At 36.5% G+C, this 15,816-nt stretch overlaps 1 protein-coding gene across 1 annotated transcript in view; it reads right to left on the reverse strand.

The window, feature by feature from the left end:
• Positions 1 to 15,816, reverse strand: part of Meikin (meiotic kinetochore factor) — a 44,392-nt gene that overhangs the window by 20,651 nt on the left and 7,925 nt on the right. Inside the window, exons 6-9 of the mRNA XM_051181549.1 lie at positions 12,676 to 12,795; positions 11,577 to 11,616; positions 8,970 to 9,034; positions 2,786 to 2,862 (exon numbers count right to left, since the gene is read on the reverse strand). Coding sequence (XP_051037506.1) covers positions 2,786 to 2,862; positions 8,970 to 9,034; positions 11,577 to 11,616; positions 12,676 to 12,795 — 302 coding nt within the window. The remainder of the gene's footprint in view (positions 1 to 2,785; positions 2,863 to 8,969; positions 9,035 to 11,576; positions 11,617 to 12,675; positions 12,796 to 15,816) is intronic.

Consider the following 15,816-nt stretch of genomic DNA (forward strand, 5'->3'; position numbering starts at 1 on the left):
ACAGAGAGAGAGAGAGAGAGAGAGAGAGAGAGAGAGAGAGAGAGAGAGAGAGAGAATAAAAGAGGGAGCTAATATTGGTTTGAAGAGAAAATTGAACACAAAGAAAGGTCTAGAGACCTACAAGACTGCCTCCAACTAACATTTTGAGCATCTGTGGAAAGGCTACCATAAATGCCCTTCCTAGATAGTGAGATCAACAACTAACTTACCCATCTAGTACCTGTTGGTGGTGGTGAAGCAAACACCCATACCTAAACACTGAATTGAACTAGAACCCAGATGCAGATGGAGAGGACAAGACCAGGCTGCAGAAACACATAGAGACAGCTGACCTGAACAAGGAGGAGCTAAAAGGCCCCCAGACTGATAACTGGGAAGCCAGCATGGGACTGATTCAGGCCCCCCTGAATATGGGTCTCAGCCAGAAGGACTGAGCAGTCTAAGGGACCTCAGATAGTGGAGCCAGGATGTATCCATGGTGCACAAAAGGACCTTGCAAACATATCCCCCATGAAGGGATAACTGCCTTAACCTAGAGACAGGAGAGAAGCCCTAGTCAAATCTACATGACCCCAACTAGATGGCATTGCCCTACATATGGAATTGGGGTGGGGGGATGGGAGGAAAGGGTGGTTAGGGTGCATATGAGAGGTCAGAGAGAGTAAAAGTGAGGAAGGGAGGGAGGGAGAGGGAACTGGGATCGACATGTAAAATAATAAATTAAATAAAAAATATTTGAATATAAAAAAAGAAATTCCAATTTTGCTAAAAGAAATGTGCAAGCGTCTTCTAGTGTGTTTGTGTCATCTGTAGCCTCCAGCAATGACCAAGCACTCCTGTTGCTATACATCTGCAGCAGAATTAGGCACTGTACATGTTTTAGATTTGGAACATTCTACTAGTGTGTTTTATTTGCAATTTTCTATAGGAATGTGATGATGAACAACAATCAATACACTTCTTGCCATCTGCATACCTTATTTAAGTGAAATATATGCTCAGATCTTCTGTCCACTGTCCATTACTCCATCTTCATATTTAAACTTTAAAGGTTCTTTGTGTGTTTTAGATCATCATCCCATATACCTTTTAGAAATGCAATGTTTGTCTTCTCTTTCTCAATATTAGCTTTCACTGATCAGGTATGAATTTTGATGAATTATAGTTATCAATGATTTCTTTCATGTTATAATGCTTTGGTGCTGTGGCGTTATATTTGAAAATTCATTACCATGTTCCAAGTGTTAAGTTTCAAACCCGGGACAAACACTTGAGGTGACTATGTAACATATCAAAGCAGAACTGGCTGCCAGGTTCTCTCAGCATCCTTCAGTTCCTACCTGTTACAGGGTAACTGATGGTGTTAAAGACTGAATAGTTATAGTTACAGTTTTTCTTAGTCATAATAGAAAGTAAATTAGGTACAAAACTTTGGACTCAACAAGAGAGGATAAATAATGTAACATTATCTCCAAATTTACCAAATTCTAATGAGTTGGGCATTGTAAATGTATTTCTTACTTGGTAATTTTTCTTATTATATATAGCATTGCATTGTTAGAGTTAAAATCTTTCCTTTTTATTTAGACAAAAAGAGGGAAATATAGGGTAATCTTTTTGTATACTGTGAAGATGTGTCACTTAGATTGGTTTAATAAAAACCTGAACAGCCAATAGCTACACAAGATTTGGGGGAGCAAAGAGGATGTTGGGAAGAAAGCAGAGATGCAAAGAGACACAGGAAAGAAGGATGGACAGTACATAGATGAGGTAAGCAAGCCTCAAGACAGCACACAGATCAATAGAAACAGGTTAATTTAAGTTATAAAAGCTAGCTAAAAACTAGCCTAAGCTATCAGCTGAGCTTATAATTAATAATAAGTTTTCATGTAGTGATTTGGGAGCTAGCTGGCAGGACAGAGAAAGACTAGCTACATTTGCTTCTATGCCAAGCACTTAATCAACTGAGTCCTCTCTCCAACCCCTCCAATGTTACCTTTATCAAATCAGCTTCTCAAGTCAAGGATTAGTAGTCTTTGTCAATACGTCTCACTCCTTCTCCTACAGGCAAAATTATCTTTGATCCAAGTACATCTCTATCCCTTCTATAAAACACCTTAATCAAAGCCAAACACAAAGTCTCTAGCCAAAACTAGTTTTAATTTCTTATGCTAGATCTCCCTGCTAACATGTTTGCCTTTTCCGAAATTGTTCCCTAATCTATATAATAGGAAGAAACTGGATTTTAGGGCAAGAAAGACTTGCCACAAACCACTAAAAAATGATGAAAATATAAGCTTTTTTTAAAATCAGCTATAAAAGAGATATCATCAAACAAGAAAGCAAACAACAACAAAAAACTACTTATCTGAATGGAATGACATAAAGAAACTATACAATTAATGAAAGGCTTTCAAAGTCCAAAGCCTTCCCCAGAGAACTTCAGATTCCAAAAGATTATATAGTGTTAAGCATAAAATGTTGCTCTTGTTATAGAGTAAATGTCTTATTTGTACCTTAATGAATAATGTGTACCTTGTCATTGAAAGGAAATCAGAAAAAAATGTTAAAATACATTTTAATTCTCTTTTATTAAACTTATATAAAGTATATATTTATGTATGGTATTCATAGGGTGTTTAAAAATTGAGTAAAGTATTATGTTCCAAAAATAAGTTTTTTCTATTGCTCTAAATACATAGAAAAGGATTTCTACATGTGTTAATTAAAATCACATCCTTTATTAGTACAATTATTTGTATAGCTATCCTGCTTCAATACTTGCTTTTTTCCTTGTTTTTTTGGTGGTTGGAGGGCCAGTTTGCTCAGCAAATATAACCTCAGACATTTCATTTTCTACAAACGAAAACATAGTTTAATTCTATTTAACCAGCCACTAATTAAGTACAGAGGATAGAGAATTCAAATTCAAAACCAAATCAAACCCCTGGTTTTAATGACTTTACCTTTGTAAAGGAAGAAAAACATAATGTATGTTGAATAATCTAACTTGCCTCAGATTAAAAAAAAATATCCTTTAAAAATGCCAGATTGGGATAGAGATAGCCCAGTGTATAAGAGCACTGGCTGCTCTTGCAGAGGACCTGGGTTTGATCACCACCCACATGGTGGTTCAAAACCATCTGTAACTCTAGTTCCAAGAGATCCAATGGCCACTGCAGGCACTGCACAAATACATGGTATGCATACATATATACAGGCAAAACACCCATACCCCAATATATAAAACAAAACCCATCTCAGTGCTCCATGTTTTACAGAAGTAAAATACATGGTTTACTTTTGAGTTAGTAGGGATGTGTATCTGTAAGTAAAGTTCTTTATTTCTACTTCCCTGTATTAAACAGTCCCTTTCTACTGTTACCTTCCTACCAGTATTTAGTCATTTACTTATTAGTGAAATGGGGTTTCTATGTTGCCCAGACTAATTTCTAGGCTGTAGCCATTCTCCTGCCTCAGTCTCCTGAGTAGCAATGACCTGCTACTATATCTGGTTCTATCAGCATTTAAAACTGAGGTCTGTCCTATGCTATTGAGACTTTTCCTGTGTTCCATATTCTCTCCTTATGCCCATCTTGCCTGCAACTACATCTTCAAAGAGCCATCTATGTATTGACTTCATTGCCTCTCCTACGTACTATCAAATACAAAGCAGTCTAGGTTAGACCTCATGACATCAGCAGAAACACTCACTGGATGGTGCTGACCATCTCCTCTCTCTGGCTTTTATGCTCCTCTTCATGTCTCCCTGTTCTCCACTCCCCGGACTCAGTACAGAGCAATGGTATTCATTGAGTGCTAGCACTGTATATATTATGATCTGATTTTAATATTGCACATCCAACTTGTTTTTACTCTCTGTACCACTACCCTGATTTGAGGCACCAAAAGCTTTGCCTTTATATTATCCTAAGGGCTTTCATTTCTCTCTATAATCCATTGTCTTCTTATTTACCTAAAATGCAAACCCAGTGTCATTTGCCTAAGTTTGTTTGTTTTGTTTGTTTATTTTCAGGTGGTTGCTGAAGAGATGACTCAGAGGTTAAGAGCACTGGCTGCTTTTTCAAAAGACTTGTGTTCAATTCCCAGCATCCACATGGCAGCTCACAACTGTCTGTAACTCCAGTTCCAAAGGATCCAACACCCTCATATAGACATAATACAGGCAAAACACCAATGCACATAAAATAAAGATAAATAAATCATTAAATAAAGAAATAAAGGGTTTCTCAAAGATGGAGGAATGGCTAAGAGCACTTGCTGCTGATTGGTTCTAAAAAGGTTATTATTTTAAAACAAAAAAATGAAAAAAATTGCAGCAGGCAGTGGTGGCACATGCCTTTAATCCCAGCACTTGGGAGGCAGAGGCAGGCAGACCTCTGTCAGTTCAAGGCCAGCCTGGTCTACAGAGCTAATTCCAGGACAGGACAGCTAGGGCTATTACACAGAGAAAACTCTGTCTTGAAAAACCAAAAAGAAAGAAAGAAAAAGATTTTTTCAGGCTTTCCACTGCCATAAAATTAAAATTCCAACTCTTTACTTTGACATACAAAGTTCTTTTTATGATTCATGATTGCTTACATATTCCCCAGCCTAAAATATTTTCCAGAGAAAATAAAGGATTCTCAGTTAAATTTGAATTTCAGTAAAAACTTTTTTTTAAGTAATCCAGTTTAACAGTATTTATTTTTGTAGTATTTGAAGCACACTTCTATCAGAATATTTGTCATTTACCTGAATTCAAGATTAATTGGAACTCTAGGGATTAATGGATTACTTCTCTCATTTTCATCTCCCAAGATGAAGAACAGTAGGTAATTTATGAGCTTGTAGGAGATAAAAACTATTAGCAACATTTTGTAATAGATTAAACAGAACAATAACAAACATGGGAGTTCTGAAGATGACCTCTAGGTTATTGATTTGCTATACTTACTAAGATTAGGACTGGACCAGGTTAGATCTGGATTGTGATAATTCTTAGTCTACAGCTTTAATTCTAGTTAGTCTCTGATTACTTTAAATTATTTTCTATGTCATTAATATATATTATACAATGCTTTATTATTATTGTCATTATTTTTATTTTGAGATAGAGTCTCACTATGTAGTTTTACAAACACAATTTGTAGACAAGGCTGGCTTTGAACTCACAGAACTACTTGCCTCTGCCTCCCAAGTGCTGGTATGTAAGGCATGCACCACCACACCATACTTTAGAATGATGTTCAGGGGGTTAACTATCAGCATCATAGGATTATTTAAATTCAATTGAAATGTAACAAATTCTAAAATAGAAAAGCTTAAAAATTAAAATATTTATCTGATTTAGTCATTGCTAGTTTACTCTATTCTGAGTCCTTTCATGGCTTCTGAGGCACAGTTCCCTACTAGGTTTCCTCTGATGTACTAGCCACTAAGCCTATGCATCCTCTGATGGACATTTCCCTCTTTCCCTACTCCTACATGTTGAAGTGTCCCATTCTTTTTAGATGTCTTAATTCATTTTTACTTCCTATGTGATTTCACCTATGTCATCAAAACACCTACATTCCAACTCCAAATTGTGTGTGTGTGTGTGTGTGTGTGTGTGTGTGTGTGTGTGTGTGTGTGTGTAAACAGCTTCTGTCCTGAAATCCAGAGTCAAGTATCGAAAATTGCCTTCATGAAAGCTTCACTTAAACACATCTCCAGGTTGAATTATTTTATTCAAGGTGATATATATAGCAATAGTCACAGTGATTTCAGATACCATTATCTGACACAGCCATAGCTTTAATAAGGTCTCCTTGATCCCACTCTTCTCCCCTTACTTTTTACCATATAGCATATATCTACTATATACCATATACCTATATATCCACACTTTTTAGAATCCTAAGACCACAGAAATATGGACAAAGGCACAGAACCTAAGGGCTCTTGGAAACTAAGAGATCCTTCAGCCTACAGTTTCCTCCTCTCCAATGAGTTTCATCGGACAGTTGAAATAGTACTTTCCCATATATGTAGATTATTTCCTACCTCATTAATATATACATATTAAACAATAAACTATAATATAATGAATACTTTAGAACAGGGTTATACAATGTGTTAACGACCAGCTTCATGGGGTTATTTAAATTCAATTGAAATAAATTCTAAAATAAAAAAGCTTAAAAATGAAAATATATACCTGGTCATTTCATTTCCTTTTTCTAATATGCTTCAACGTATATTTCTCAGCACATATATAATAAAAAATCCTAGTCTTCACTGAGGCACACAACTAACTAGCTCTCAGACCAGAGTTTCAACCACTCAGTCTTGCTTTGTTCAATCCACACGAATCTCTTTCTTCTTCCTCTAACATGCTCAGCCATTCCCATCTCATGACCTTTTTACTTGCTCTGAAACTGCGAAATTGGTATTTCTTTTCATTTTACTCAGGCTCTGTATAAATGTACTTCTTCAGATAGGACTGCCTTAATTACTCCATTTAAAATACCACACCTAAGGGCTGGCAAGATGGCTCTATGAGTGTAGTCACTTACCAAGCAAGCTTAGAGACCTGAGCTCAATTCTCAGAACCCACATATGGGTGGAAGGAAAGAAGTAATTCCACAAAGTTGTGTTCTGATCTCTACTCATGCGCTGGGGCATGTGTGTTCCTGTCACATGCATTCATACACAATAGATAGTTTTTTAAAATAGCTTACCCAGTGACACTCTTTACCTTGCTTAATTTTCTTTCATTATTCTTATTTAAATTCTTATATATGCTCTTACTTCTTTCATTACTCTTATTTATAAAAATTATATCACATATTTATCTGTTTAATCTCTTCTTGCCCCTCCACTGTAACATAACTTTGTTAAGTCAAGGACTTTGTCACGTTTCTCCAAAACTAAATTAGTTTATGTCATATTGCAGGTGCTGACTGCTTAGACTTTGTGAATGTCTATGGGTGCCCTTGAAGCATGTAAGAGAAGACATTCAAAAGACACCTGCATAGAGTCTTAACCTCAGGGAAGTGTCTAGCCTGAGAGTATTAAGATTCTGCATATTACAGGTCATCTATACATGTATCTCATACAACAGATTAAAAAGAGATTAGAGTCTAGAAATTAGCTTTGAAGAGTTCTCAAATTTTAAGCTAATAGCAATAGATAAGATTGCCAAGGAGCCCAAGTAATTATTACCAGAAAGTAATTTTGTGCATGTCCGTTACTGGACTGTAGGACTCTTGAGACGACGGCAGGAACACAGCTACTTCCTGATTGCTTAATACTCAGTAAAAAGCCTGGCACACAGATAGAACATAGTTGGGATTGTTTAATTAAAGGGTATATAAAAATACCCTTAAGAGCAAGGTGTGATTTATTTAATTTTAAATCTCAAGTGAATCAACACATAAAAGAATACAAAAACAAGGCTAAGGATGTAGTTCAGTTGGTACTAGCATGTAAAAAGCCCTAAATTCCATACCCAGCACCACATACACTCAGTGTAGTAGAGCATGCCTATAATCCTAGCACTCAGGAAGTAGAGGTGGGAGGATCAGAAAATGAAGGTTATCTTCAGTTACACAGAAAATTCAAGGCCAGTCTAAGCTACATGAGACTCTGCTCAAAAACAAAAACAAAAACAAACAAACAAAAAACCAAGGAGAGAGAACCTGGCCATGGAGGTAGCAGAGGTAGGAGGACCTCCCATGTGTGGTTCATGGATGACTTAGCAGGGCACCTTGCAGTTATTGATACCTTGACCAGAGCTTCAGGTACCCCCTGAGGGGCTCCAAAGAAATGAAGACAGGCTAGAACCAGTGGTAGTCAGTGCTGTTGATCTTTGAGGGGATGGATACCAACTCCAGACAGGATGATGGTTACTGAAGGGGAGGTCATCAAGACTTGGGATGTTAGCATAGCAACCATGAAGGTGCAAATGTGCCACATTGCTTGTAAAATAGAATATGCTTATGGTTGGGTTGGTAGTCCTCCAAAGATGCCCCAGTGCCTACAGTTATGTATGAGCTAAAGTTGAGTTCAAGTAAGAGGACATGACAGAAGATAAGGATGGTTTAATTATTCACAGAATATGGACATGGAATGACCAAGGCCAAAGAAAGCTCCTTTAGCTTACAACTTTGCATCTGACTGGAGAGCAACACTGACTATGCACATGGGGTTAGAAGAATGTTGGTCTCCAGTTTTAAATGTCCACAGTGACTCCCAAATCCCTGCATCTTACACACACCCAGCTTCTAAAGATGAGGTTTTAAGTATGCTACTCAGATCACTCTGGTCCTTTCCAGAATTTCCCTGTGAAAATGGCTTGTTTCATCCACCCTTTCTTTGACATCTGTCTAACAAATTGAGGAAACTGAAAAAATGAAAAAGTTGAATACAAAAGTATATATACTTCCAGAATCATTACTCTGCTCTACCAGAATGCTTTTAAAACAATATTTTTCAAACTCTTGATTTGACAAAACCTAGGTAAAACTGTGATTGGTTTTTATACCATTACCATTCTTCCATTAATGGTCCCCCCCCTTTTTTTTAATATTTGGTGTTCAGTATTGAACATGTGGCCTTGTGCATGCTAGGCAAGCATGCTACATCCCAGGTCTCACTTTCACTTTTATTATCTCTCTTAGTGTAAGAAATAAATCAATCATTATTGTTTGTTTTCAGTATAAGGTGTGCTTAGAGTGCTGCATGGATCACAGATAACCAGGAGTAACTGGACTCCTCTTGTTCCTAACTAGTTGCCAGTGCCTGCTTGTCTCAGAGCTCTTGGGGCTGAAAAACTGCAGAGTCTGCTATGTGACTATGCTAGAAGACTAACTCTCTGGAGCATCAGCCTATGGGAAAAAGAGCAAGAATTTCTTGTGATCTGGGACTTTAAAATCACTGTCTTGTACCAAATCACTACACCAGATATTAGTGCCACTAATTATTACCTGATGTTAAATTTGAAGTAGACTTTGGTTCTGGAGAAATATGTGGGGCTTCTAATGTCATTCCTCTGTAATAAGAACAAATTAGTGAAATTTTCTAATCTTTTAGTAACTTTAAGTTATCCTCAAATTATACTGAAAATAAAGATGTGCAATTAATTATTCTGTAGGAAAATATAACTGGTTAGAAAAATGCATCATATTTATAGTAACAGATAATAGTAACATGTACTTACACATTTATTAGTGTGACACATGTGTAGAGGAAAGCCATGATGTTTAGAATTACACAGACCTCAGTTTAACCCCAGCTTTGGGAGTCTTACTTGCCTTATTTATGCAAAGAAATGGCAAATCTGTTGCCTAGGATTTTTGTGGTAAATATTCCAAATATGAACGATGTTTTTGGAAGTGAATATCTTCTCTCTTTGGTACTACCACAAATGAGACTGTGTTTCATTCTAATTATACATGCAGGAGAATACATACATGAGTATTACAAGAATGTGAAAGGATCCAAGTTCAGTGTTGGACCCCAAAACAAGGTCTGTGAAAGACAAATTTCCTTGAAGTCAACAGAGTTGAAAACCAAATGTGAGAGGAGATTTTTCTAAATTCTTGGATTAGTTCATTGAAAAGCTGAATGCAGTAGAAAAACTATTTAAGTTCTTATTTCCAAATAGGACTGCCTTGCCTCTGAACGAGCCTTGATGTAAACCTCTTACTAAATTCATTTACTAAATTCAGATATACTCTAGTTTCTTTTCAGAGCATATAAATCTTTCACCTTTTACTAATGCATCTCAGGTATCCTCTGAATAAACAGCTATTTTTAAGCAATAAAGAGTTCAGTGTGTTAGCATAACTCCAAACTTCCACTATTAAGTGTTGCCCCACTAGAACTCAGTGCTATGGGGACAGCAGCCCTATCTGTCCTTCTCTAGTGCTTGTTCCCTACCCCCACCCCACCACATACAATTGTCTGACCCTGGTTTTCTTTGGCATTGGATCAGTACATCTGGAAGCAGACTTCCTCCATTCTGTGGGATGCCTTCCCATTTTCTTGTGTTTTCTATAAGCATTCATTGAGAATAAAATTATTTTAAAATTTTCACAATCTGCTTTAGTTGTGATGAAAACCTTTCAGTGGCTCTCAGTATCTTTGGGACAAAATAAAAATCCCACCCTCAAGGTCTTTCACAGTTCAGATTGAGGCCAGCCCCTTGAACTTAGATCCTATCTCTATCACAAACTCTCAGTTCAGTATGCATGCTCTGAAACAAATATATTCCTCCAAAAACACACTTCTCAGTCTGCTCCTTAGCAATTCTATTCATATTTTTGCAAGAGCCTCAACATAAGCAATATTAGTATTATTTAAAAATAACTATCCCCACAATAATTCCCCCTAAAACAGAGTGTTTTGAAACAATTATACAAATAATCCATTGTTATTGTTCCAATAGAGGTCAGTCTGTTCTTAAGCTTTAAGAAAACTATATAATCATCTGCATATTTAATGGAAACTCTCAATGTTACACTGAATAGTGCACATGATTAGAATCACAATTCACAATGAATAAGGTTTTTTTTCCTTTCAGATGACCAAAAATCTAAAAAAAAAATAAAATTCCAGTTCAATTTAGATGATGTCATTATTTGCAATCCACTAGAATAGAATATTTTTCTACTTTTATTTAATATAAATTTAGAAAGAAAAAAGTGCCTTTCCATCTTCTTCACCATGAGAAAAATCGCTTTGGTAGTTGTGCAAGGACTAAACTATCAATTCTGTAGACTTACAAAAATCCAGACTAAGAGAGAACCAAAGAAGAGAAGAAAAATCTTGAAATGATTGCAATTAGCACACAAAGTTGGGTATCCAAAGCTGTCTGGTTAGCAGCCAACATGAATTCATAAATGCTTGATTGATACATCCCCACAAAATGAAGCCTGATTCAATTTTGACAAAATAACTTTGATAAAAAAATATACCACTGATTTTTATTAATTGTTATTTGACACATATGCTATTAGCTCAAAATTGTGGAGTCAGCCTTGACCACTTTCTCTCACACTCCACCACTGGGTCTACCAACAAATCTTGTTAATTCTACTTTCAAATGTCCTAGAAGCTCAGCCTCTTACCTCAGACCCTCCTCTGTCTATTCTTTGGACCTAAAGTGCTCTTTGCCTAACTTGCCCTTCCTTTAGATAACTGTTCAAATGATGTCTTTCCAATGGCAGCCTCCCACCACATTATTTAAAGTAGCAAACTTCAACTCCAACACCCCAAAGTCCACCTTGCTTTACCTTTCTTGATACTGTCCTTTACATCACAGCATGTAGCAGCATATTCACTTGTCTATTGTCTCTCTCTCTCTCTCCAAAATGTAATGTGGATGTGATGAGGGCAGCAATTTTGTGTTTAATTGTTTTTACTTCTTACTGTATCCCAGCTATTAGAATACTCCTGGACCAGAGTAAGTACCCATCAAACACTGGATGAATGAAGCTATTCTGAGTTTGTGGAATGGCAGTCATCACTATTATATAGCACTTACAATAAAGGGTCTTGAAAAGTACAGTATCAAAATTTTTAGTTCTTACATTTTTCTATGGCATTTCTCATAGTTTTCTGAAGAAGAACCTACCAAAGGGGGAAAAATTAATCCATTAGACATAGAGATAATCCAAAGGCACATCAGAAGCTAAAATTATCCTGGGCAAAAATAAATATTTCTCTTCAGCATACATAGTGACAGAACACCTGATTTTATGTTTGACTCTTTTATAGTGTTTTTCATATATGTCTCTTAAATTATGCAAAGGTATTTTGAAAATATCAAACTAAAACATAAGAAAGTATTATGAGATACATAAATATTTGGGTAGCTCTTTATAATCTGAATATTTCACAATTATTACCTTGGGAATTTTACAATCACCAAGTCAGTCAAACACACCAACTTATTTTTCCCCATTTTACAATGAGAAAACAATGACTTGTCAATTACAAAACCCATGTATTTGGCTTAACCAATGATGGCCAGGCATAGTCAGAAAGCCTATATTGAAAAATGAGGTGGACCAGTGAGATGACAGCATGCCAAGCATGTGCAAGGTTCTATGTTCAATCTCTACCACTGCAAACAAACAACAGTAACAAAAAAAATTGTATTGGGCTGGGAGAGATTCAGTCAGTAAAGTATTTGCCAAACATTCCCAAGGACCTGAGTTCAATCCCCAGGATTCATGTTGTGAAGGAGAAAACCAGCTTCCAAAAGTTTTCCTCTGATCTTTACAAATATGTTATGGCACACATATATGTGCATGCACCCACATCCACATACTAAATAAATGTAATTTTTAAAATTAAGGATTGGCAATGTGGTTTCTTGGATAAAGGTGCTTGCTGCTGAGGATGGCAATGTGAATTTGTTCCCCAGAACTCCTTCATGCTGTTCTTTGAAGTCTATATGTGCAGTACAGCACATGCAAATGCTTGTGTATCATGCATGCACACACATAGTAAGTAAAATATAAACAATAAAATAGAAACCCATGTGTACTAAAACTATTGTTAGGTATTATTTGTAGCCAAAAACAATCTTGGCTTGGGGTTTAAATTAGAAATCATTTATGAGAGAAAAAAAACTACTTTCATTTCCCAACATAGATGACAGAGAAAAATCAATGTAAAACTCACTCAGAATTGCTGAGAGGTTTGCAAGCTGTGGTACCTTCTCTACAGCTACTGCTTTACTGGTGTCTAGAAGAGTGGAATTCTTGCAGGTCTTATATTCTTCCAACTTGGGATGCTCCCAATCTAAAAAGCAGAATATGTCATGGTATACACCATAAATAAGTAAATGTAATTTCAAAGTTTAAAAATGACATAAAACTTTGAAAAGCCTACAAGTGCCAGGTTACTTCATGTCCCCAAATTTAGAGTTCTATCTATTCCAGATTATGGTAATTGAAGGTTTTGAATAGAACAAAACACAAGGATGGCATCAAGATAAGAATCTATGGTTTATTCCAGGTCTCTGTCTTCTGTCTAGATTTTTTCTTTACAGAGATCACTGAGCTACAGGATGGCATGATACACAAAACTGGCTGACTCTCATAGTCTCGTGCCAGTGAGCAACATAGTCACACTGCTATAACCTGGTATTAGTTCTAGGTTTTCTATTGACCTTGGCTATGGAAGGGTGCTATCCCTGTTGCTATCTGTGACTTTCTACTATGCCCATAGTATACAATTATATCATCAGATATTCTTTTTACATATGGAGACTGCGGATTGAACCCAGGGCCTCATGCATGCTGGATAAGCTTTCTACCACTGAGATATATCTCCAGACATATTAGATGATATGATGATAAAATACTACAAAAATCTTATTCTTCTGGTATATCATGGCAATATTTTGCTTTTCCTGAGTCAATGTCTTCCTATCTCCCCAGATGATTTAGTTATCTATGTATTTCATTTACTTAATCTTTTTGTTTGTTTGTTTGTTTGTTTTTGTCTTTGTCTTTCAAGACAGGGTTTCTCTGTGTAGTTCTGGCTGTCCTCAAACTTACTCTGTAGACCAGGATGGCCTCAAACACACAGAGATCTGCCTGTCTCAGCCTCCCAAGTGCTGGAATTAAAGGTATGTGACTTCACTGCCTGGGGAGACTTTGGAATTTTAGAGAGACTTTTGATATTTTAGAGAAACTCTGAACTTTGAAGGAGACTTTGGATGTTTTAAAGAGACTGAATTTTTATTATTGTTTGTTTTTATTTTTGAGACAGGACCTCTGGATGTTACCTGTCTGCCCTGGAAATTACTATGTAGATCAGGCTAGCCTCAAACTCGCAGAGATTCACTTGCCTCTGCTTCCTGAGAACTAGGATTAAAGTCATGTACCACCATGAATGGCAAGTGACAGAACTTGTAAAGTATTTGAAATTTTAAAGACTGGAACTTTTAAGAGCTGGAATGTTTTATATTGTGTTGTTAATATTAATATACCATCTTCGAGACAAATGACAAAGAAAGATTCTAGTTGAATAGTGATGTGTTTGTATGTTATCAAGTTAAAAAAGGGTCAATTATGCTGGCTAATTTTATGTCAACTTGACACAAGGTAGAGTCATTTAGGGAAAAGGAATCTCAAATGAGAAAATATCCTCACCAGATTGGTCTGTAGTCAAGCCTGTGTGGCATTTTCTTAATTAAAGATTTATATGGGAGGGCCATTATTGGTGATGCTGTCATTCCTGCATCCTAGGGTCCTGGATGGTATGAGAAAACAGGTTGATCACGATAAAAGGAGTGAGCCAGTAAGCATCACTCCTCCATCAGTTCTTGCCTCCAGGTTCTTGCCTCGAGTTCTCAGCCTGACTTCTCTAGACAGACTATAAGCTGTAAGACTGTTTTAAACCTTTTCCTCTACAAGTTGCTTTTAGTGATGATGTTTATCACAGCAACAGAAAACTAAGACACCAGCATCATTTGTTGAAGAGGATATCTTCAACAATGTTTATTTTTGGTGTATTTGCCAAAATTCAGGTGTCTGTAGCTGTACAGACATCTACCTGGGTTCTCTGATTTATTCCAATGATTTTTGTGTCTGTTTAAGTGCCAGTATCATTCTGTTTCTGTTCCTACAGTTCATTGTTAATTGAATCTTAGAGTATTATCCTCCTTGTCCAAGATTGCTTTGGCTACCAAGGATCTGTTGTGCTTCCCTGAAATTTTAAGATTGCTTTGCTTTGCAGCTGGGGAGATGGCTTAGTTGATAAAGTGCTTGCTGAGGAGCCAAGTTTGATTGGCAGCTTCCACATAAAAAAAGTTGAGCATGAAAAAAAAAAGTTGGGTCATGGTAGCAGCATTTCTAACTCCTGTGCTGGGGAGGTAGAAACAGGAAGATCCTGGTGCTTGCTGGCCAGCCAGTCTAGAAAATTGGTGAGCTCCATGATCTACACACACTTGTGCACACATACAAACACACAATTGCCTTTTGTATTTATGGGAAGAATGGAATTGGAATTTTGATTGATATTTTCATTGAATCTTCATACTGCTTTTGATAGGATGAACATCTTTACAATATTAATTTTTCAATCCATGGGTATGAGAGGTCTCTCCTGGTATCTTCCTCAGTTTCTTTCTTCACTGTATTAAAGTTTTCATCATAAAAGGTCTAGCACTCTCTTGGTTAGGTTTATTCTAAGGCATTTTATTTTGAGCAAGGATATTGTGAATTCCTGGGATTGCTTCCCAGATTTCTCTTTCAGCATGTTTGTCTTTGGGGCACAGAGAGGTTAATTGGACATTTTTAATGTTAATTTCGTACCTTGCTACATTGCCAAAAAGGTTTACCAGTTCTGAGAATGTCCTAGCAGAATCTTTAGGGTCTTTTACCTATGGAATCATCTCATCTGCAAATAAGAATAATTGGATTTCTTCCTTCCCTAGTCATATCACTATTATTTCCTTTTCTTTTCTTACTTCTTTAGCTAGAATATCAAGAGATATATTGAATAGGAATGATGAGAGTGGACACTTTATCATGTTCCTGATCTTAGTGAATCCTTTAAGTTTTTTTCTTCCATTGAACATGACATCAGCTATAGTTTTATCATGTGTACCCTCTATTATTGTGGCTAGACTGGGTAGTTCTGCTTCAGATGACAGATCTGAAGACCAACTGGAACATCTCTGTGCAGCTTTCCAAGTTATCTCCAGTAGATTATTATTACCCATCATTCTTGGGTCCCAGAACAGTAATAGAAGTTAATTAGGATATGTATATTTCACCATTCTAAAAGCACAAAAGCATAAGTCCAACCAAG

Source organism: Phodopus roborovskii, unplaced genomic scaffold (genome assembly GCF_943737965.1).
Source record: "Phodopus roborovskii unplaced genomic scaffold, PHOROB, whole genome shotgun sequence".
Taxonomy (NCBI): domain Eukaryota; kingdom Metazoa; phylum Chordata; class Mammalia; order Rodentia; family Cricetidae; genus Phodopus; species Phodopus roborovskii.